This window comes from Nerophis ophidion, linkage group LG08, assembly GCF_033978795.1.
Source record: "Nerophis ophidion isolate RoL-2023_Sa linkage group LG08, RoL_Noph_v1.0, whole genome shotgun sequence".
Taxonomy (NCBI): domain Eukaryota; kingdom Metazoa; phylum Chordata; class Actinopteri; order Syngnathiformes; family Syngnathidae; genus Nerophis; species Nerophis ophidion.
In genome coordinates, this window is record NC_084618.1 from 70,929,172 (window position 1) to 70,954,255 (window position 25,084).

The 25,084-nt window shown below is 40.8% G+C and overlaps 1 protein-coding gene across 1 annotated transcript in view; it reads right to left on the reverse strand.

Annotated features, from left to right (window-relative positions):
- nrg3b (neuregulin 3b) overlaps positions 1-25,084 on the reverse strand; it is a 672,622-nt gene that overhangs the window by 108,016 nt on the left and 539,522 nt on the right. Inside the window, exon 3 of the mRNA XM_061909597.1 lies at positions 3,761-3,834. Within this exon, the coding sequence (XP_061765581.1) occupies positions 3,761-3,834 (74 nt within the window). The remainder of the gene's footprint in view (positions 1-3,760; positions 3,835-25,084) is intronic.

The window sequence follows — 25,084 nt, forward strand, 5'->3', positions numbered from 1 at the left end:
CACTGGGATTAAAGACTACACTTTTTCTCCTCCAAACATGTTGCTGGGGGTAACGGCCAAGCAGCTCAATTTTTGTTCCATCTGACATCACATGGACAAAGATAAGACCTTCTGGGGGGAAAGTTGACCACTGACCGAAGAAATAATAAACTACATAAACTCACTCTCTACTGCCTTCTAAAGTGGATACTGAAATTTGTCACGTTTCCCGTGTCAGGTAAACCATGGCGAATGGGGCCGTATGAATCCCTTTCTTACCGTATATAATGACTAAAAACACTGTTAACATCAGTCTCAGTTAACATTGGGAAATAGAATGAAAATACACAGTCTCCAGCTGCAGCCGGGGAAAATGGATGTGCGATGTCAATAGAAGAAATAACAGCTCCCATAGTGATCCGTCGTCGCCACGAGGGAAGTATAAAGCACACGCTACTTTTGTGACGCTGACTTGTGACCCCATTAACAGACTCTCACAGGGCCCGCTGGTATAACACGCGGCACGAGGAGGAATTAAGCTCTTTGTGCCGCAGACTCATATACTGTACGAAACGGTGCAAAGTCAAAAAAAATCTGCAGCCTCATGGGGAAAGACATAAAGGCATATTTTTGGTGTTCTGCAGCGCGTGCAGATAGCGAGCATCATGAAAGACAAGACGCGGAAGAAGGTCACAGAGTGTTGGGAGTGTTGTAAAAAAAAAATAGATACAGGAGGTTTTTTTTATCAAAGCTTCATATCTGTGTGATAAAGAACTCTCTTGATGCACATTGTGATGACGCCTGGCAGTGAAGAACAGCGCGCTGATAAGAGAAGGGACGTCTGAGTAGAAGGGACAGCTTGGACGGCTAATTATGGTCGTCGGGGTCGCGCGAGTCGCCTCGCGGCGTCTGGAAATGACCGTCGTCGAAGTGTTTGGACTCAGGGGGGGGTGGAGGTAGAGAAGAAGGAGTAGCTCAGCGGAGTCAGAGTTAACTGAATTGTTGGATTTAAAGTGTCTGTTTGGTGTACGGCCTTAATAACTCTGACATCCATCTGGGTGTCCATCTGTTGGCAGGATTACGCAAAAACTGGAGGGCTGATCCATCCCTAAAAGCTTTGTTTAAACACAATATTAGTCATGTTGCTGAACAAATATTGCATACTATGTTTTTTGTTTTTTTTGTCACGCAGTGAGCCTCCACTCATACAAACCCCGTTTCCATTTGAGTTGGGACATTGTGTTAGATGTAAATATAAACGGAATACAATGATTTGCAAATTCTTTTCAACCCATTTTCAGTTGAATATGCTACAAAGACAACATATTTGATGTTCAAACTGATAAACATTTTTTTTTTGCAAATAATCATTAACTTTAGAATTTGACCTTCGATCCCTCAGACGGCACTGTATCAAAAACCGACATCAATCTCTAAAGGATATCACCACATGGGCTCAGGAACAGTTCAGAAAACCACTGTCACTAAATAAGGTTTGTCGCAACATCTGTAAGTGCAAGTTAAAGCTCTACTATGCAAAGCGAACGCCATTTATCAACAACATCCAGAAATGCTGTCATCTTCTCTGGGCCTGAGATCATCTAAGATGCACTGATGAAAAGTGGAAAAGGAAAAGAGTTTGTAGAATATAACTATCCTTCTTCAAGAAAACTCCTTTTCTGAAGACTTTTTGTGGAATTTTCTCTGTTTGCTCTAAATATCGATTGGTTTTGACTTCAACAAAATTAAATTTAGCATGAAATTAAATGTGTTTTCTTTTTTTTCTTTTTTTGAGTAGTTTGAGAACTCTTGGCATATCTTTTATTGGTAAAAATGAAATAGTGATTTTGAAATAAAAGGGAAAACTTATTTTCTTTATCTCCTGCAAAACTGCATGAATGAACTTTAAAGGGGAACTGCCTTTTTGTTGGAATTTTGTCTATCGTTCACAATCATTATAAAAAAAAACATGACGACGGATGGATTTTTTTTTTTTATATTAAAATAAGGTAAATAAAAGTCTGCTTACAGCAGAGCCAATAGGAACTCCACTATTTTGCCCATAAAATCCAATAAAAAACCATTCAAATAGCACCAACAATACTCCAATTGCATTTTGTGATTTGAATATTAAGCAAGTATTAGAGATATTGTTATCATAAGCTCCAATAGAAACAAACCTTTTTTAGTAGTGACATGATCACTACCGTGTGTCCTTATGTTTACATCAGAGTGTTCAGCTGCTTTCTTGCTACTCAAAGTTTATTCTATATCATAAATCATGCATATCACCAGGACAGAAGAATTCTGAGTAGGTATTCCGACAAGTTGGCACACTTTGACGGCCATTTAGGACCCGAAAATGGCCCGAAAAACACAAAGAGATGCTTGGTGTCTCCCACCCCATTTTTTCGTGAAGATTAAGAGACATTTTTGATGTAAATGGGAATATATGAACATCCCAGCAGTCGAGATCCTAATGACAGCAGACCTTGCACAATAAGTGATTGTTGGCTCTCCTAAAGTCTGCAGTGAGTAATAATCAGTGATGAAAAAAAAAAGCAAACGTCATGATGTGTTTTTTAAATGCACCTTAAAATGATCAAAATGCATTAATACTAAATGTTATCATAAATTTACTACAAAATTGTCACGCCTATGGTTCATGTTTTGTTTTGGTCATGCTATGTTTAGTTTTATGGACATTTAGTTCTGTTTTGCATTCCTTGTTTGTCTTGTTACCATGCCAACTGATTTAGTTTTCATTTGTCATGTCTGATCATGAGTTTTGTATGGTGATACTACCCTGAGCATCCCCAATCTCATCTGCTCTCAAAGCTAAGCAGTGTCTGGCCCGGTTAGTACTTGGATGGGAGACTGCCTAGGAATACTAGGTCCTTTGGACTCTAAGTTCCTTTTTTTCCCCACTCCCTGTTTTGTTACCATGACGACCAATCAGTTCACCTGTCTTGTCTCACACCTGTTTTCACTTATCATGTTCATTATTTAAGCCACAGTTACCAGGTAGTCAGTCTGGCAACATCACCTCCTTTACGACCTCGATTATCTGCTTCATGCCTTCCTATGCTGTTCATTTTGTCCACGTAAGTTTTTGTCATTCATGCCGTAGCACAAGTGTTTTGATTCATGTTTATAGTTTATAGCCTTTGTGCTAGTCTTTTGTTTCATAGCCCAAGTTTTGTACCTCCATTGTGAGCGCTTTTTGTTTGTTCCTGTTTTTGGTTTATGAGTAAATAAATTAAATATGTATCTACCTTCACACCGTTTCCACTCCATTCGCTTCGCACCTCGGGAAAACAACCCAAGACCAAGTCTGACAAAAATGTTGCTACATAACATATATACTTTCACTACTGAATTGGGTTTCTTATGCTGACATATGGACACTTATACTGCTATCTGGTGGTGTCAGAAGAGTATAAAATACAATGGAATTTGGGGGAAAAAAAGTATAAACATATAAATTAGCCTGTCACTACACAGGAAGTACACATTTGTGTACTTATGGACTAAGTACACCATATCAACAAAAGATTTTTAGTTTTCATTCTAATTAGTGTCGAATAAGCCCAAATAGCAAGGAGAAAAGAAGAAAAATCATGTAAACAAATAGCTTGGGCCTTAAGAGGATAAAGATTTTTTTTTTAAAAACAAGGTAACTAAAGGGGAAGTTTTTATTGCACATCCACCTTGTTGATAATGTCTGCGGCTGCAGTTGAAGACACGAATACAAGACAGGAACATCAAAATAAAGTCTTACTTGGGTCGGACAAGATGGCATCAGTCTTGGGTACAAACTGGTCGCACCGTAAACCATGGTAGCCTTCTTTACACCTATGGGACACACACACACAAAAAAAACCAGATGGTTAGAAGACGAACTGACCCAAAGGAAGGCAAACTTGAGTGGGAAGTGAAGTGCAGGAAAGAGGGGACGCAACCTGAAGCGTCAGGAAGGCGGAAAAAGAGGGCCTGCAGCCTGACTGATAGCACATGACTGACAGGAAGGCCAGGTCGACGTGGAGAAGCCGGGATGGAGAAGGCTTGCTGTGATGGAAGTGATAAAGTCATGGCGGCAAAGTCATGTAAACACGTTGCCGACGATATCTCGACTTTTGCTGCTGGTAATCCCAATGCAACTGCCATAACTTAAAGCATCTTACTACACCAAACTAAGAGTTCTCACTTCAGCGAGCATTTTTATCACACCATATCTCCACTGGAATATAAACTAAAATACACTTTAGAGTAGTCAGTGTACAGCTTTTATTGCAGTGTAGATGTACAAACCCCGTTTCCATATGAGTTGGGAAATTGTGTTAGATGTAAATATAAACGGAATACATCCATCCATCCATCCATTTTCTACCGCTTATTCCCTTCCGGGGTCGCGGGGGGCGCTGGCGCCTATCTCAGCTACAATCGGGCGGAAGGCGGGGTACACCCTGGACAAGTCGCCACCTCATCGCAGGGCCAACACAGATAGACAGACAACATTCACACTCACATTCACACACTAGGGACCAATTTAGTGTTGCCAATCAACCTATCCCCAGGTGCATGTCTTTGGAAGTGGGAGGAAGCCGGAGTACCCGGAGGGAACCCACGCATTCACGGGGAGAACATGCAAACTCCACACAGAAAGATCCCGAGCCTGGATTTGAACCCAGGACTGCAGGACCTTCGTATTGTGAGGCAGACACACTAACCCCTCTTCCACCGTGAAGCCCAAACGGAATACAATGAAATCAAAAAATTGCAAAAAAAAACAACAAAGTTTATGAGTTTGAACATCAAACGTCTTGTTTTTGTAGTGCATTCAACTGAATATGGGTTGAAAATGATTTGCACATCATGGTATTCCGTTTATATTTACATCCAACACAATTTCCCAACTCATATGGAAACAGGGTTTGTATTACCTATAGAAAATGCTCTTCGGTGCCTTGAATTCATACAGCAACAATGACAGTAAAACTCTATTCTATTCTATTCTATTCTATGCACATGCGCAGATGCAAGGAGGGCATAATATCTGTAATATCGCTAAAATTCGCTCCATTCTGTCCACTAAAGACGCTGAGATCATTATCCATGCGTTTGTTACGTCTCGCCTCGACTACTGTAACGTATTATTTTCGGGTCTCCCCATGTCTAGCATTAAAAGATTACAGTTGGTACAAAATGCGGCTGCTAGACTTTTGACAAGAACAAGAAAGTTTGATCACATTACGCCTGTACTGGCTCACCTGCACTGGCTTCCTGTGCACTTAAGATGTGACTTTAAGGTTTTACTACTTACGTATAAAATACTACACGGTCTAGCTCCATCCTATCTTGCCGATTGTATTGTACCATATGTCCCGGCAAGAAATCTGCGTTCAAAGGACTCCGGCTTGTTAGTGATTCCCAAAGCCCAAAAAAAGTCTGCGGGCTATAGAGCGTTTTCCGTTCGGGCTCCAGTACTCTGGAATGCCCTCCCGGTAACAGTTCGAGATGCCACCTCAGTAGAAGCATTTAAGTCTCACCTTAAAACTCATTTGTATACTCTAGCCTTTAAATAGACTCCCTTTTTAGACCAGTTGATCTGCCGTTTCTTTTCTTTTTCTTCTATGTCCCACTCTCCCTTGTGGAGGGGGTCCGGTCCGATCCGGTGGCCATGTACTGCTTGCCTGTGTATCGGCTGGGGACATCTCTGCGATGCTGATCCGCCTCCGCTTGGGATGGTTTCCTGCTGGCTCCGCTGTGAACGGGACTCTCGCTGCTGTGTTGGATCCGCTTTGGACTGGACTCTCGCGACTGTGTTGGATCCATTGTGGATTGAACTTTCACAGTATCATGTTAGACCCGCTCGACATCCATTGCTTTCCTCCTCTCTAAGGTTCTCATAGTCATTATTGTCACCGATGTCACACTGGGTGTGAGTTTTCCTTGCCCTTATGTGGGCCTACCGAGGATGTCGTGGTGGTTTGTGCAGCCCTTTGAGACACTAGTGATTTAGGGCTATATAAGTAAACATTGATTGATTGATTGATAAACTCCAATGGACAGCACGACTCATCAGAACACCGGAAGCACTCATGCAGCCCCAGACCGTAACGCTGCTGCCATCATCATGCCTGACAGTACATAAGTACCGTATTTTCCAGACTATAAGCCGCTACTTTTTCCCACAGCTTTGAAACCTGTGGTTTAAACAAAGGTCAGGCTAATCAATGGATTGTTCTATGTCCAGGAACTCAATAAAAATTTTTTTTATTGAGGGCCACAGTGCAATTACAGGTGCCCTTAGAGGGACGCTTTTAACAATGAGTAATATATGAAAATACATGTGTATATATATATAATACAATGAAAAAAAAATGTTTTTCTTCAGCTACAAAAAAAATATTTTAATTTTACTTTAAAAACTGGCAGCTCAGTCACCAGAGTTTTACTGTAAAAGCAGTGTTTTTTTACAGCACATAAACAATTTTTAGAAATGGAATGGAATGGAGAAACAATACCACTGTTTTTAGCAGTGAAATTCAAGAAACAGAGCTGCCAGTTTGTTTTTTTTAACCGTAAAATCTTGTTTTAATTTTTTTTGGTTTGTTTTTTAATGTTTTAGTGCCTTGTGGGCGGGAAAAAACAGTACCAAAGTTGATTTTATGGTAAAACACTCGGCGGAATATAACCGTAAAAGCTATTGTCAATTTTACAATCACCAATATGATGGATCATTTCTTTAGAAAGCATATGTCAAGCAGATATGTAAGTACAGTATTTTTCTTTTTTTAACAAAAAATATTTTTGGGATACATATTATAATATTTTGATTTGGATAATTTTGAATTTTAAAAGATATGCAATTGCATGCAGTACATGATTTTTTATGTCAAAAGAGAAAGAACAAATGTCAATCAGCCCGCTTCTATTTGAGCCTGTTTTCGTCCTCCAGTCAGTTGCTGGATTATTGTCATCTTGACTTGCCTTGTCGATGTCACTTCTTGTCGTGTCGTGTCGTATCTTTGCAGCGTGGCGGTAAGCTATATTCAGTTAGATGTTTTTAGCTTACTCTTTTTTGTTCCCTGCTTCAGAGTTTGTTTTTATGTTACATGCACGACTTCTGTTTCCTGCTCGATTCTTGCTAGCTTCCATGCTAAGTTCCTTTTTGGTTTCTAGCTCCCATGCTAGCTCCCTTAGTTTGTTATCCGCCCACGTGCGCGCTTTTTGTTTGTACCCTTTGTTTGATTTTTTCTTAGTATCTTTATTAAATCATGTTTTCTCACTCCATGCCTGCCTCCATCTCTGCATCTTGGGGTTCGTCAACAACTTACTCTGACAACCGTAACTGTAAACTCCACGGCGAGCCCCTTCCCACTCTCGTTGGCTCTAGACCAACGGGTCCGCCCTAAGATCGGTAGGTCGTGAGTTCAAACCCCGGCCGAATCATACCAAAGACTATAACAATGGGACCCGTTACCTCCCTGTTGATACTCAGCATTAAGGGTTGGAATTGGGGATTAAATCACCAAAAATGATTCCTGGGCGCGGAACCGCTGCTGCCCACTGCTCCCCTCACCTGCCAGGGGGTGATCAAGGGTGATGGGTCAAATGCAGAGAATAATTTCGCCACATCTAGTATGTGTGTGACAATCATTGGTACTTTAACTTTAACTTTAACTTTAGACGGAGACAATTTTTTTTATTTGGGTCCAAAATGTTTCTTTCAACGTTCTGGGATGCCTACCCCTGCGTTAGTGGAAAAGCGGCAAGTGAGTGGAAGCGACAGGGACGTTGCCATGGAGACGAGGGTTTTCTTACGTGCCTGGCTGCAATCGCACCGCGACACCTGTCCGTCAGTAATAACATTCCCCGATAACCTGGACCAATTCAAACCGTTATTTGATTTTTTTAATTGTTTAAATTGCATTGCCTCATATTACTTAATTCTCATTTTGTTCATTTCTATTTTTTATTTTATTTTGTGTTGAAAATAAAAAGAAAGACATTCAAAAAGGTTGATTGGCAACACTAAATGGGCCCTAGTGTGTGAATGTGAGTGTGAATGTTGTCTGTCTATCTGTGTTGGCCCTGCGATGAGGTGGCGACTTGTCCAGGGTGTACCCCACCTTCCGCCTAAATGTAGCTGAGATAGGCACCAAAGGGAATAAGCGGTAGAGAATGGATGGATGGATGGAAAAATATATTTTTCAAGAAATATTTTCTTGCAGCCCTGCCTTACCCATTCTCAAGGGAAATTGAGTTTGAGACCCCTGGATTAAGGTATGTAAATAAACATTAAACCATCTTTGCTTTCACAACGTACCAGTATATATGTCAGCGTCTTATGGTCGGGTGCAAAAAAAACTATTTATTTTTCAAAATTGGTGTGGTTTATAGTTCGCCAAACATTAATATCTTGTTAATCATTGGTGTTGCCAGCTATTTAGACAAAAGCAATTTGTTTTCAGTGAAAAATACATCTATACCACGACTGTAATGTATACCCACCTTTCATGCCTATACAATATCATGCCCTAAGACCCTACTGTGCAATACTACCCTTCGAGTGCAATACGTCCGACACTGATTGTTATCTATTACTTCGGTACTCTTGTCTTGTTCTGTAAATTGTACAGTAATTTGTATTTCTATAGTGTTTTGTATATTGTACAGGATTGCTTATTATTTTTATTGGATAGTAGGGGTGTAACGGTACGTGTATTTGTATCGAAACGTTTCGGTACGGGGGTTTCGGTTCGGCACGTGGGCGTACCGAACAAGTTCGGAAGCAGAAGTCTTCACAAGCTGCTCTGCTTTCTGCCTCTGTCTCTGCCTCATTGTCCCGCCCACACAACCATCTGATTGGTTACATACAAAGCCAATCAGCAGTGTGTATTCAGAGCGATGTAACAGCCAATCGGCAGTGCGTATTCAGGCTTCAGAACGATGTAGTCAATGCTTTAGCGTCGAGCAGATATTCGTTTAGCAGCGGAGGAGCGGACTCTACCCAAATTATACTAAACACTTCGCAGTCACAACTATTACAAACATCACTATGAGCCCGTTGACCTTCTAGAAACTTAAACTGCAGCTCAGCTCGCTCACAGTATAGGCTTGAGATGAAGGCTAATTAGCTTTTAGCGTAACGTTAGCTCATTTTTCTGTGTGTGAGCGTGTGTGTTTTAGGGGCAGCAAAGCCCTGTCCGTCTGTTATTTCATTGAACTCCATTGTGTTTAGGGATGAATAGTCTCTCCTATTGCAACTGTACTATTTTTCAGCTATAGTTACATGAATCATTAGTAATGTAGCAGCCTTGTTTTGAATAGCAGGGTCCCTGCTATCACGTTTTGATTAAAAATACAACATTTACATAATAAAAGTCAACTACAGGCTTTCCAAATACTGTAATAAATCAAACATGGTGAGTTGACATTAAACAGTTTCAATGGAAACTGTTTAATGTTGCACTTTTTATATGTAGAAGAAAGTTTTTTTCATTTTATTTAATCAAAGCAACAACTTGAGGCAGTTTAATGTGGATTAACGTGGGCAGAATTATTACAGTGTTCCCAATGTTAAAAGGATAAAGCCATTGTTTACAAATTTGGTAAATAAATAACCCAAAAATTTATATTTTGTTGATTTCTTACTGTACCGAAAATGAACCGAACCGTGACCTCTAAACCGAGGTACGTACCGAACCGAACTTTTTTTGTACCGTTACACCCCTATTAGATAGTAGTCTATTTCAATTGTTAGTTTTATCCTCTTGTGTTATTTATTTCACCCCATATTTGTTCCCACTAGCGCACCTTAAGTTGGAGTCTTTAATCTCGTTATATGCAAGTATAATGACAATAAAGTCCATTCTATTCTATTCTATTCTATTGCAGTATTAGTTACTGTCATTGCTTTCCTCTCGTTGACGACAGGCTGCGATACTGCAAGTACTTAAGTTGCGTAGATGCTGATTTTTAGCTCTGACAAGGAAGCTGCTCAAGGCGGGCGTGCAGACCGTGTTAGATAGCGTCGCCTTGTCACCTACAGTGCAACCTCAACATGTCTTGATCACCTCAACCTGTATCATCTCCACCGGTTCAGTTTGTCTCCTTGCACTTCGGCAGTGTTGTGATGGCACATTTTCAGAAATAAAAAAATAAAATAAATACAAAAAAAAATCCCAGCTGGAAGAAAAATGGTGCAAAAAGAGGACTGAAATCTCTGCAGAGCTGCAGGGGCAAAGCAGGCACAGCTGACAACTTTGTGTGTTTTTGTGTGTGTGCGCGTGTGTGAGTCCGATCCAGTTCAAATTCAACACGGTCACGCCATCTACTGTTAGCATTACAATAAGTGACGTACTCAAAAGCAGCATTTTTAAAGCCGAAAGGACAGGAAGGGAGAATTTCACGCTAATTAGCACTCGCGTCCAGCTGCGGGGCGTGTTCGATGAAAATGTTCATACAACACTATAATTGAAGCGTTTAAAGAGTAAAAGGACTCATTATTCTTGACATGATGTTGAATAAAAAGACCATAAATTACAGCGACAAAACTAAGCCTGAAATAAATTCATATGCTTTTACTCATAATTCAAGACACACACTTGGTTGACGACTGCGAGGGATCATTCCCATGATCCACCCCCTGGGAGGTGAGGGGAGCAGTGAGCAGCAGCAGTGGCCGCGCCCGGGGATCATTTTGGTGATTTAACCCCCAATTCCAACCCTTGATGATGAGTGCCAAGCAGGGAGGTAATGGGTCCCATTTTTATGATCCCCGTGTGGTATGACTCGGCCAGGGTTTGGACTCACAACCTTCCAGTCTCTGGGCGGACACTCTAACCACAAGGCCACTGACATGGTGGTCAGGGCCCATAAGGCCTATTTTTATTTACCTGCAGTACTTTAGTTGTTTAAACATTTTAGAGGCAAATACGTATGCCAGATATAAAATATATGTGAGGGTGATGGAGTGGATGCATACACTATCAAAAGCCCAGTTCAGTGCTTGACTACATTGGCACTGATTTCATAGTTCTGGACCTAAAAATGAGGCCGCCAGGTTAAATCGCCCTAAAAATAGGCCAAGTAATAATTTTAGAAATATTAATTACCGTATTTTCTGGACCATAGGGCGCACCGGATTATAAGGCGCACTGCCGATGAATGGTCTATTTTTGATCTTTTTCATATATAAGGCACAACGGATTATAGAGCGCATTAAAGGAGTCCTATTATTATTATTTTTTTCTAAATGTCTAGAAGTTTGGGGAAATACATACAGGATGAACATCCAACCACTATTCATAATGCAAAAAAGGGCCATCAGACTGATACATAACACAGGACCCCGAGAACACACTAATGGATTATTTATAAAAACATTTGATTTAAAACTACCAGATCTCATCCAACTCAAGACTGCCCAAATGATTTATAAAGCAAGTAAAGATTTACTTCCAACAGGGTTACAGACAAGATTTTTACAGAGAAGGGACTTGTAATTTAAGAGGAAAACTACTTTTTAAGATCCAATATTGTAGAACAACGCAGAAACGAATGAGTATAACAATAGCAGGGGTTAAAATATGGAACTGTTTAAAGGATGAAATAAAACACAGCACCAACATAAACCAGTTTAAAAAGCTTTTTAAATCATTTATCATTAGTAAATATAAGAAAGAAGAGCAAACATTGTTTTAGAAAGACAATAATATATAATATGTATATGAATACAATTTATGATTTCATAATTATACATATAGGTTATATTAAAATGTATATATTACCACTTTATATGGAATTTAAATAAATTGTGTATATATTATATATATATATATATATATATATATATATATATATATATATATATATATATATAAATAAATAAATAAATGTACAAATGTATATGTTTGATTTAAATGTTAAACTGTGTATATGAGACGTGTGCTACATATATGTTGCTTATATATTGTTTAAAAAAAAAAGTAATATAAGTGAAGCATGTTTTAGATTTTATATATTTTGAACCTTGTTCTTGTTGTGATGGGGTAGGTTTATATAAGCGTTGCTTCAACCTACACCCTTTCGGCTCAATCATTGCTCAAATGAGTGTTTTTTTTTTTCTTTTCTTGTTGTTGTTCTTTGTTTTATGTGAAGATTGCCGGAATAAAATACATTGATTTTTTTTTTTTTTTTAAATGTAAAACATTTCCTTTTGGTGTACATAAGTGGTCCAGCACAATAAATTAAAAAAATGAAAGAAAAAAAAAAAGTGTATTTTTTATTATTAAATCAACATAAAAAACACAATATATACATTATATGTCAATATAGATCAATAAAGTATGCAAGGATACAGTCTGTAAGCACACATGATTGTAAATAAACATTGATTGATGATTGATATTTCTTTAAAAAACAGCAGCAATTCATAAATCCTTTATACATATGTTTATAGAATAATACTTCAATGAAGTATGAATGTAAGTTCATAAACTGTGGAAAAATAATACAACAATCTAACATTCAGTGTTGACAGCTAGATTTTTTGTGGAGATGTAAAATAAAAACTGATGTTAAAGATTTCTTTTTTGTGAAGAAATGTTTAGAATGAAGTCATGAATCCAGATGGATCTCTATTACAATCCCCAAAAAGGACACTTTAAGTTGATGATTACTTCTATGTGTAGAAATCTTTATTTATAATTAAATCACTTGTTTATTTTTCTGTTTTTCTGTTATTTTTATATCTTTTTTTCCAAATAGTTCAAGAAAGACCACTACAAATGATCAATATTTTGCACTGTTATACAATTTAGTAAATCAGAAACTGATGACATAGTGCTGTATTTTACTTCTTTATCTCTTTTTTTTCAACAAAAAAAGCTTCGCTCTGATTAGGGGGTACTTGAATTAAAAAAAATGTTCACAGGGTGTACATCACGGAAAAAAAGTTGAGAACCACTGTTGTAGAGGACGTTAAAGGCAGTGCAGTCACGGCAGCCCTTAAGAATGTCGGCCGGGTGAAAATTGGGAAAAATTCGGGAGAACGGTTGCACCGGTAGATTGCCGGGAGGTGCACTGAAATTCAGGAGTCTCCCGGGAAAATCGGGAGGATTGGGAAGTATGTTGCTAGGGTGAGAAAGCCATTCATAGAAGGTGAATTCATTAAAAAGTGTATGTTATATTTTTTAAGAAATCTTTTCTTGCAGCCCAGCCTCACCCAGTTTCTGCATCCAGTGGCCCCCAGGTACATTGAGTTTGAGACCCCTGACATAACATGTAATGGTGGTTCTTTGGTCAAAATGTTGCAAAGATTATGTTTTACAGATCATCTTCAAGTTGCTTTCTGACAGTCGCTTCAGGAAGCGCCATTTTGTGGGCGGTCTTATTGATGTGGCTCAGCTTCGACAGGGTCTTCTCCCCGTCATCTTTGTTGTAGCGGTGTAGCGTGCAAGGACGGGAATGTAAGAAGTGTCAAAAGATGGAGCAAACTAGAGATGTCCGATAATATCGGACTGCCAAAATTATCGTCCGATAAATGCTTTATGATGTAATATCGGAAATTAATGGTATCGGTTTCAAAATGATCGGTATCGGTCTAAAAAAGCTAAATCTATGAATTTTTATAAAGCCGCTGTGTACACGTATATAGGGTGAAATACAGCTCGCCTATAAACCTTAAAGGCACTGCCTTTGCGTGCCTTTGTGACTTCAATAATAAATATGGCAGTGCCTTGTTGGCATTTTTTTCCATGACATGGGTTGATTTATTTCGGAAAACCTTGTTACATTGTTTAATGCATCCAGCGAGGCATCACAACAAAATGAGGCATAATAATGTGTTAATTCCACGACTGTATGTATTGGTATCGGTAACTAACAGTTGGACAATATCAGAATATCGGCAAAAAAGCCATTATCGGACATCCCTAGAGCTAACTGTTTTAATGACATTCAGCAGCCTCTCCTCATCCGGAGACAACAACATCGGAAATGTGTCCCGTGAAAAACTGTTCGACCAGAAATTTAATAACTAAAGTTACTTGGGTGAATAATATAAACGCACTATACCGGTATTTTTTAGCGCTTTCATGGCGAGGTTACTGACAGATATAAGTAAGAACTTGACACTACTTTATATTAGAAAATGGCAACATCGGAGGATGAATGTCCTATAACAAGAAGATAGAGAAAAATAAGAAGTTTATGGGGTCTACACGGACTACAAAGGCGGATCCGCGCAATTTTGTCAGGATTCATGCAGATCCCAAATACAGACCAGCAGATACCAGAAGGTAAGAAAAGTTTATTTTGCATAATATTGCGAAACAAAAGGCCAGATAATATGTCTTACCTTATACACAAGCCATAATACTCATATGTTGATGCACATCAAACGGTGCAGCCTCCACTTGTCTTTTATGTGTGACTGCCATCTACTGGTCACACTTATCATTACACCATGAACTAAATGAGATAGCTTCGAGGTGGGTAAGCTCAACCAAACTTATTCTTTACATTAGGCGCACGGGGTTATAGGACTCACTGTCGAGTTTTGAGGGAAAAAAAAGGATAGTCCGGAAAATACGCTACTGTAAATTGAAGCCACTGCAGCATGTCCATATCATTTGTTAAACAAAGCTTACTGAGGGTGAAGTTAATACCCAGCAGGCAGAAGACATTGAAACAACTTTGACCATACAAACATGTCCTTTAAAACGGACTTTGAAACATGGTTGCAAATAGTTGTATTTGTATATTGAGACAACTTTAGTAGTTTAACGTTAGATCCACATTGTTGGTTGGTAAATGACCAAATTTCAATGGTCCAATCAACGTCCGAACCCAACTTTAATTAAACTCCGTCAAATTGCATGTTGTTTCAACTTTGTTTGAGTTGGTCAACGTCAGGACCTAATTGAACAAGTTATCAACGTTATTTCAACGTTACCATGAATTGATTTACGTGGACCCTTACTTAAACAAGTTGAAAAACTTATCCGGGTGTTAATATTTAGTGGTCAATTGTACGGAATATGTACTGTACTGTGCAATCTACTAATATAAGTTTCACCACAGTTAAACCACGATAGCAACTAATTCTATTGTTGATGGCCAGTATATATATAGGTGACGACATACGCAAATACGGTATTAGCTTTCACTGTTATGCTGATGACACCCAACTTTACATGCCCCTAAAGCTGACCAACACGCCGGACTGTAGTCAGTTGGAAGCGTGTCTTAATGAAATTAAACAATGGATGTCCGCTAACTTTTTGCAACTTAATGCCAAAAAAACGGAAATGCTGATTATCGGTCCTGCTAGACACCGACCTCTATTTAATAATACAACTTTAACATTTGACAACCAAATAATAAAACAAGGTGACTCTGTAAAAAATCTGGGTATTATCTTCGACCCAACTCTCTCCTTTGAGTCACACATTAAAAGCGTTACTAAAACGGCCTTCTTTCATCTCCGTAATATCGCTAAAATTCGCTCCATTTTGTCCACTAAAGACGCCGAGATCATTATCCATGCGTTTGTTACGTCTCGTCTCGATTACTGTAACGTATTATTTTCGGGTCTCCCCATGTCTAGCATTAAAAGATTACAGTTGGTACAAAATGCGGCTGCTAGACTTTTGACAAGAAGAAGAAAGTTTGATCATATTACGCCTGTACTGGCTCACCTGCACTGGCTTCCTGTGCACTTAAGATGTGACTTTAAGGTTTTACTACTTACGTATAAAATACTACACGGTCTAGCTCCATCCTATCTTGCCGATTGTATTGTACCGTATGTCCCGGCAAGAAATCTGCGTTCAAAAGACTCCGGCTTATTAGTGATTCCTAGAGCTCAAAAAAAGTCTGCGGGCTATAGAGCGTTTTCCGTTCGGGCTCCAGTACTCTGGAATGCCCTCCCGGTAACAGTTCGAGATGCTACCTCAGTAGAAGCATTTAAGTCTCATCTTAAAACTCATCTGTATACTCTAGCCTTTAAATAGACCTCCCTTTTAGACCAGTTGATCTGCCGCTTCTTTTCTTTCTCCTATGTCCCCCCCTCCCTTGTGGAGGGGGTCCGGTCCGATGACCATGGATGAAGTACTGGCTGTCCAGAGTCGAGACCCAGGATGGACCGCTCGTCGGGACCCAGGATGGACCGCTCGCCTGTATCGGTTGGGGACATCTCTACGCTGCTGATCCGCTTGAGATGGTTTCCTGTGGACGGGACTCTCACTGCTGTCTTGGAGCCACTATGGATTGAACTTTCACAGTATCATGTTAGACCCGCTCGACATCCATTGCTTTCGGTCCCCTAGAGGGGGGGGTTGCCCACATCTGAGGTCCTCTCCAAGGTTTCTCATAGTCAGCATTGTCACTGGCGTCCCACTGAATGTGAATTCTCCCTGCCCACTGGGTGTGAGTTTTCCTTGCCCTTTTGTGGGTTCTTCCGAGGATGTTGTAGTCGTAATGATTCGTGCAGTCCTTTGAGACATTTGTGATTTGGGGCTATATAAATAAACATTGATTGATTGATTGATTTTATGTGTTTAATGTGTTTTCTAGTATACTGCATATGTAACATTGTATACTAATTGGAGGTCCATGGCAATAATAATGTGGAGAATTTTAGCCAATAACATTGAATTAAACAATGATTGATCACCATGGTGATCAATCATCACCATTGCAGATGATGTGGTTCTGTTGGCTTCATCTGGCCAGGATCTCCAGCTCTCACTGGATCGGTTCGAAGCAGAGTGGGATGCGACTGGGAGGAGAATCAGCACCTCCAAGTCCGAGTCCATGGTTATCGCCCGGAAAAGGGTGTAATGCCATATCCGGGTTGGGGAGGAGACCCTGCCCCAAGTGGAGGAGTTCAAGTACCTCGGAGTCTTGTTCACGAGTGAGGAAAGAGTGGATCGTGAGATCGAAAGGCGGATCGGTGCGGCGTCTTCAGTAATGCGATCCGTTGTGGTGAATAAGGAGCCGAGCCGGAAGGCAACGCTCTCAATTTACCGGTCGATCTACGTTCCCATCCTCACCTATGGTCGTGAGCTTTGAGTCATGACCGAAAGGACGAGATCACGGGTACAAGCGGCCGAAATTTGTTTCCTCCGCCTTAGAGATAGGGTGAGAAGCTCTGCCATCCGGGAGGAACTCAAAGTAAAGCCGCTGCTCCTCCACATCGAGAGGAGCCTGATGAGGTGGTTCGGGCATCTGGTCAGGATGCCACCCGAACGCCTCCATAGGGAGGTGTTTAGGGCACGTCCAACCGGTAGGAGGCCACGGGGAAGACCCAGGACACGTTGGGAAGAATATGTCTCCCGGCTGGCCTGGGAACGCCTCGGGATTCCCCGGGAAGAGCTGGACAAAGTGGCTGGGGAGAGGCTGCTGCCCCCACGACCCAAACTCTGATAAGTGGAAGAAGTGGATGGATGGATGGATGATCACCATAGAGAGGGGCAATTAAAATATATAAAATGCATTGTTAACTGTTTGTAAATTTGCTCGGTTAATGTCTGCCTTGTTTTTATAAGGATACAAAACTCTTGAAGAACTTTGAGATTTTTCATTATCATTCCTAGTCATAACCTACTCAGTGGCCTCATGGTCCTGAGATCGGTAAGTTGTGAGTTCAAACCCAGGCCGAGTCAAAACAAAGACGATAAAAACGGGACCCACTGCCTCTCTGCTTGGCACTCAGCAGCAAGGGTTGGAATTGAGGGTTAAATCACCATAAATGATTCCTGGGCGTGGCCACCGCTGCTGCCCACTGCTCCCCTCACCTCCCAGGGGGTGGACAAAGGAATGGGTCAAATGCAGAGGACACATTTCACCACACCTAGTGTGTGTGTGTGACAATCACTGGTACTTTTACTTTAATATTCCAATTGTTCATCACAATAATAGCAACAACACAAAAACAATAAAAACACAAAAATAATCCCCAACCCACAAACAAATGTAATTCAATAAAATTCGTATGTATTTTTTATTTTACCGTATTTCCTTGAATTGCCGCCGGGGCGCTAATTTAAAACCTCTTCTCACTCCTGCGCTTACCAAAGACATGCGGTATAGGTAAGCATACGCTAATTATTTTAAAACCTATTCTCACTGCGGCACTTACCAAAGGCATGCAGTAAAAAATTCAGTATGATGTAAGGATACCATCATGGAAAGCACATTTAATAAAAAAAACATTATTATGGTCTTACCTTTACTTATAAATGAAGTCCATCCCAGCTCCTTCTGATCAAAAGCATCGATAACTTGTTTATAGAAGTCTTCCTTATCTTTCTTCAGTTTTAAAAGTCTCTCTGTCTAGATGGAGATCTTCCTTTATTACCTCCTGCTTCGATTGAAAGTCCAGTTTAGAAAACTGCTATCAGACCCCTGCTATTAGTTAGCTCGGGTCCTCACGTACGGGTGACGACAGAATTATCCCTGGACAACTCCCCCTTCCGTTCTGCTCCGTGGGTGATCTCTTTATCCCACCACTGCCACCATGAAGTGTTATTGTATAAATAATACACTGGGTATTTAGGACTGGAACATGCTTTATTTCAGCCCGGTTGTTTACATAGCCAGCAAAGGAGTAGTGGTGTTACATCCTAAAAGGTCCGTCGTGCAACCCCCGCATCATATCCGTCCCAGCACATATCACAACACTCGTTGTCACTTCTTCTGCAGCCGAGTAGTCGTAAGACGGATCACTAGCGCCCTCTACCTCCAGGAGCCGGGAGTCATTTAATGACTCATATTTGACACACGCAGCTACGGTATATTAACAAAACATAGCTGCTTACTGTTCTTTTTAGAATATTCAATACCTTGGACCTTAAATCCTACTGAATAGTTCTTAATCTTCTTCCCTTTTTGTGATTTAAAATTACCGGTATTGATATCAGCCTCCTCCATTTTGAAAATGATGACAGGGGAAGTGTCACTTGTGACGTCACGGGTTTGACCCGGCGGTAATACTAAGCATGCGCTAATTATTTTGCTAAGCGAGTTTGATCCGGCAGTAATTCAAGGCAGGCCCATACTATATGCCCGGCGGCAATTCAAGGAAATACGGTATTTAAAATCAAATCGAATAAAAATTAATGTACACTAACAAACAATTGGTGGGTCCTCCAATGCATTTCTAGAGTATCTACACCAGTTATCAATATCACGTTAATTATTTTATACTAGGCAATGCCGTAATGGAGACTCTTGCTTTTATACTATGATAACGGTTAACGCGTGACATTGTATAATATATTCATTCTGAGTTTCCGCTAATTGTATTGGAATTCAAAATGTAATTTCCACATGTGTTTAAATGAGACACCAATTGTCAGTAGTTATAATTCAGGAGGTGAGCCCGATGCCATTAAAGAGACGAATGGCCGCCGTAAATTATTAACATACTGTGTGTACAGTGAATCGTCTTGGGGATAAATGAGAAAAATTGCATATTTTATGAGGCATCCCCCAGTAAAGTAGCAAAGTTTAAAAAGTTAATGAATTCTCAGTATTGCGTCTTAATTTATCAAGTGCGTCTGAGTTCATCCGTGTGAGGGAAGTGGAGTTATCTAAATGAAAAAAAAAGAAAAAGAAAGAAAAAAAAAAAGTCCCCTAAGGAAGATTCAGTATGTTTCCTCCCTGGTGTCTGCGGCAGTTACACAACGTTTGAAGTTGTTTCATAAGACATACAGACGCTAATTTGCAGAAGACTGCGTGAGGCTGCTGGAGTCCCACCCATGGCACTACCATGCACACCTTCTAGTGGATAATTAATGGTGATTAGCCATTAGGTGATGCTCTCCAGACTGGGAGGTGGGGTTCACACGCCTGTCTTCAACATGTGCTGAAAACAGCTGGTTTGTCACAGTATTCTTTGATCTATGCACACGTTAGTTTATATCCTGCATTTTTTACTCCCCATGTACTCCGGCTTCCTCCCACTTCCAAAGACATGCACCTGGGGATAGGTTGATTGGCAACACTAAAAATTGGCCGTAGTGTGTGAATGTGAGTGTGAATGTTATCTATCTGTGTTGGCCCTGCGATGAGGTGGCGACTTGTCCAGGGTGTACCCCGCTTTCCGCCCGATTGTAGCTGAGATAGGCGCCAGCGCCCCCCGCGACCCCGAAAGGGAATAAGCGGTAGAAAATGGATGGATGGATGTTTCACTTTTTTTACCCCTCTATTTATTTATTTGATTTAAATGTCTTCCATCCATCCATTCTCTACCGCTTATTCCCTTTTTGGGGACGCGGGGGGCGCTGGCGCCTATCTCAGCAACAATCGGGCGGAAGACGGTGTACACCCTGGACAAGTCGCCACCTCATCGCAGGGCCAACACAGATAGACGGACAACATTCACACTCACATTCACACACTAGGGCCAATTTAATTTAGTGTTGTCAATCAACCTAGATTTAAATGTCTTCCATCCATCCATTTTCTACCGCTTGTCCCTTACAGGGTCACGGGGGGCGCTGGCGCCTATCTCAGCTACAATCGGGCGGAAGGCGGTGTACACCCTGGACAAGTCGCCACCTCATCGCAGGGCCAACACAGATAGACAGACAACATTCACATTCACATTCACACACTAGGGCCAATTTAATTTAGTGTTGCCAATCAACCTAGATTTAAATGTCTTATTAATTAAAAATGATTTCATATTTCTTTTTAAATCAAGTTTGAAAAAACAATGGATTATTTGTATTTGTTCATTTTCTTTGCACTTATTTTTACTTTCTTTCTTTCGTCGCCATCAGTGATGATTTACAGCAGGGCTCTCAGGGGCCAATTGCGGCCTGTGAGAGGTTATTTTGTGGCCCCCACCTTAATATGAAAGTTTAATGTTAGTGCGGCCCGCAAGTTTTATATGAATGGTGCTTGACAGCGTTGTGTTGTTTGGTTCCAAAATGGCTCTTTCAACATTCTGGGTTGCCTACTCTTACATTAGTAGAAAAGCGGCAAATGAGTGTAAGTGAAGTGAAGTGAATTCTATTTATATAGCGCTTTTCTCAAGTGACTCAAAGCGCTTTACATTGTGAAACTGACAGAGACAGAGACGTTGCCATGGATACGAGGGTTTTCTTACGTGCCTGGCTGCAGTCAGTAATAACAGTCCCCGATAACCTGGACCAATTCAAACCGTTATTTGCTTTAATTATTGTTTAAATTGCATTGCCTCACACGATGAACACTACATATATTTCTATATGACGCCGGATAATACTCCGGGAGCCGTCACTTTTTTGCGCTTGCTATCCCTGTACTTTCCCAGCTATTATTCGCCGACCGATGGCATAATGATGGCATAATGATGGCATAATGTCTTAAGTAAACAACACCAACATTGTATATGTTTCATTGGAAATATAGAACATTACACAGGGCTCTCAAAAATCTATCAAAATGTTTTAGTACGACATTGGTAAGCGAGCAAGCCGCATCGCTTGATGGATTGTCGGCGCATTAAACGTACGAGTATTATTATGGTGTGTGTATAAGTTAAGACATATTATCTGTCAACCTGCGATGAGGTGGCGACCTGTCCATTGTGTACCCCGCCTTCCGCTCAATTGTAGGTGACATGGGCTTCAGCGCCCCCCGCGACCCTGAAAGGAATAAGCCGTAGAAAAATGGATGGATGGATGGAAATCATCCGTCATTTTGTTTTGCAATATTATGCAAAAGCAATGTTTCTTACTATCTAGCACATGCTGATCTGTATTTGGGATCTGCATAAATCCTGAAAAATCGCCCGTGTCAGCCGTAGTCAATAAACTTTTTCTTTTTTTCTATCTTCTTGTTATGGAACATTCATCCTCCACTGTTGCCATTTTAGATATAAAGTAGTGTAAAGTTCTTACTTATATCTGTTAGTAAACTCGCCATGAAAGCACTAAACCATACCGGTGTAGTGAGTATACAATATTCACCCAAGGAACTTTAGTTATAAGAGTTCTGGTCGGACGGTTTTTCACGGGACACATTTCCGGTGTTGTTTTTTTTTTAAGTAAAGTCTGAATGTCATTAAAACAGTTACCTCCATCTTTTGACACTTCTTCCACTCCCGTCCTTGCACGCTACACCGCTACAACAAAGATGATGGGGAGAAGACGCTGCCGAAGGTGAGGCACGTAAATAAGACCGCCCACAAAACGGCGCCTCCTGAAGCAACTGTCAGAAAGCGACTTGAAGATGATCTGTAAAACATAATCTATGCAACATTTTGACCAAAGAGCCACCATTACATGTTGTGTAGACCACAAGGAAGTGTTTTACATTTAGAAAAAAATAAAAAATGACTCCTTTAGTGCGCCTAATACATAAAAAAAGATTTTTAAAAATAGACTGTTAATCAGCAGTGCGCCTTATAATCCAGTGCACCCTATGGTCGGGAAATTACGGTAATATAATCACCATTACACACACCCGCTCACACAATGGCTGCAGGATATGAGTTTTTTTTTTAAACATGAAGACACACACTCAAAGTACATCATTATCTTAGATTGTTTTTCCATCCATTTACATTGTTTGCATCTTTACTGAAGAGCCTCTTGATGGCGATAAGACAGGCTTTATACCCTTTGAAGGAACACTAACAAGGAAGGCGTCTCGGCTCACCCTCAGTGAGAAAAAGAAAAGTGATGTGAAGTAGTACAGTAGCAACAATAGCAAGAGAAGTAGTGGTAAAAAAAGTACATGTTAAACCATAAAGATTTGTCAAAATTCTTCAATTTACAGCTCAGCGTGTGCATCTAGATAACCTTTTGTGGAGCAGATTCATAGCCAACAGCAGGGGCCCTCAAACTACAGTCTGCGAGCCGAGGGTTCAAAGATCCATCCATCCATTTTTCTACCGCTTATTCCCTTTGGGGTCGCGGGGGGGTGCTGGTGCCTATCTCAACTACAATCGTGCGGAAGGCGGCGTACACCCTGGACAAGTTGCCACCTCATCGCAGGGCCAACACAGATAGATAGACAACATTCACACTCACATTCACACACTAGAGCAGGGGTGTCAAACTCAAATACAGAGTGGGCCAACATTTTAAACGGAACAAAGCCGCGGGCCAAGGCTGAACAAATTAACCTTTTAATAGGGACCCAAACAAGTTTTGCATTAAATATTGAACAAGCAAGGCTTAAATAACTTTAGTGACATGCAAAATCCAATTTCGAATAATAATAATAATAATTAAAAAATATCAATGGCATATCAAATACAATTTTAATAAAAATGTTATGCCTTTTTTTCTATTTGCAATCTTCTGAGGTAAATGTCACATTTTTTCCACAGGCTGATAATACATTTGAAAATAAAATAAGAATAATGAATGAACCAAACATTCAAGCTTTGAAGTTAGCAAGAGAAAATGCATGAATAAAACGTTAATTATTGGTCAGGTTGCTGGAAGTTTCCCGGAAGAGTTAGTGCTGCAAGGGGTTCTGGGTATTTGTTCTGTTGTGTTACGGTGCGGATGTTCACCCGAAATGTGTTTGTCATTCTTTTTTGGTGTGGGTTCACAGTGTGGTGCATATTTGTAAAAGTGCTAAAGTTGTTTGTACGGCCACCCTCAGTGTGACCTGTATGGCTGTTGACCGAGTATGCTTGCATTCACTTGTGCGTGTGTGTGTGTGTGTGTGTGTGTGTGTAAAAGCCACAAATATTATGTGACACGCTGTTAGTATGGAGAAAAAGCAGACATGACGACTGGTTGTAGAGAACGCTAAAGGCAGTGCCTTAAATGCACGCCCCCAATATAGTTGTCCAGGTGGAAATCGGTAGAAATTCGGGAGAATGGTTGCCCCGGGAGATTTTCGGGAGGGGCACTGAACTACGGGAGTCTACCGGGAAAATTAGGAGGGTTGGCAAGTATGAGTATTAGCGGGGCCAAATGAAATTACACGGCGGGCCAGATTTGGCCCACAAGCCAGAGTCTGACACCCATGCACTAGAGCCAATTTAGTGTTGCCAATCAACCTATCCCCAGGTGCATGTCTTTGGAAGTGGGAGGAAGCCGGAGTACCCGGAGGGAACCCACGCAGTCACGGGGAGGACATGCAAACTCCACACAGAGAGATCCCGAGCCCGGGATTGAACCCAGGACTATTCAGGACCTTCGTATTGTAAGGCAGACGCACTAACCCCTCTCCCATCGTGCTGCCCGGGTTCAAAGATAGCATTTGTAAATGATATCTATTGCACATGTGCAGTTGTTCCAGTAAAGAGGATCGGTAATGCTATGGCCTTTAACCACAAGTCCTACATTATTCATCAGTGCAAAGATTCCATAGATAGGTTGCACTCAGACAGCCTTTCCCACCCTCCATTTTCCATCCATTTTCTACCGCTTATTCCCTTTTGGGGTCGCGGGGGGCGCTGGCGCCTATCTCAGCTACAATCGGGCGGAAGGCGGGGTACACCCTGGACAAGTCGCCAACTCATCGCAGGGCCAACACAGATAGACAGAGAACATTCACACTCACATTCACACACTAGGGCTTTCCCACCCATGTCTGATTAATCAAACACCAACACACACAGTTAATATATATGGTACAAAACCACACAACTTGCCTACTGAACTAAGTGGATATTATTTTAAAAAATGTCTACACACCACATACAATCCATTATGAAAACTTTAATAAAACTCGATGAGAGCTTTAATACATCTACATTTATAACAGTGATAAGTATTTCAATCAGAATTGTGATTTTATGGAACAATCTTGACAGTGGAATAAAACAACGACATATCGGAATGAGAATCAGCACCACCAGCCATCTCCGGGTTGGGGAGGAGACCCTGCCCCAAGTGGAGGAGTTCAAGTACCTAGGAGTCTTGTTCACGAGTGGGGGAAGAGTGGATTGTGAGATCGACAGGTGGATCAGTGCGGCGTCTTCCGTAATGCGGACGCTGTATCGATCTGTTGTGGTGAAGAAGGAGCCGAGCCGGAAGGAAAAGCTCTCAATTTACCGTTCGATCTACGTTCCCATCCTCACCTATGGTCATGAGCTTTGGGTCATGACCGAAAGGATAAGATCACGGGTACAAGC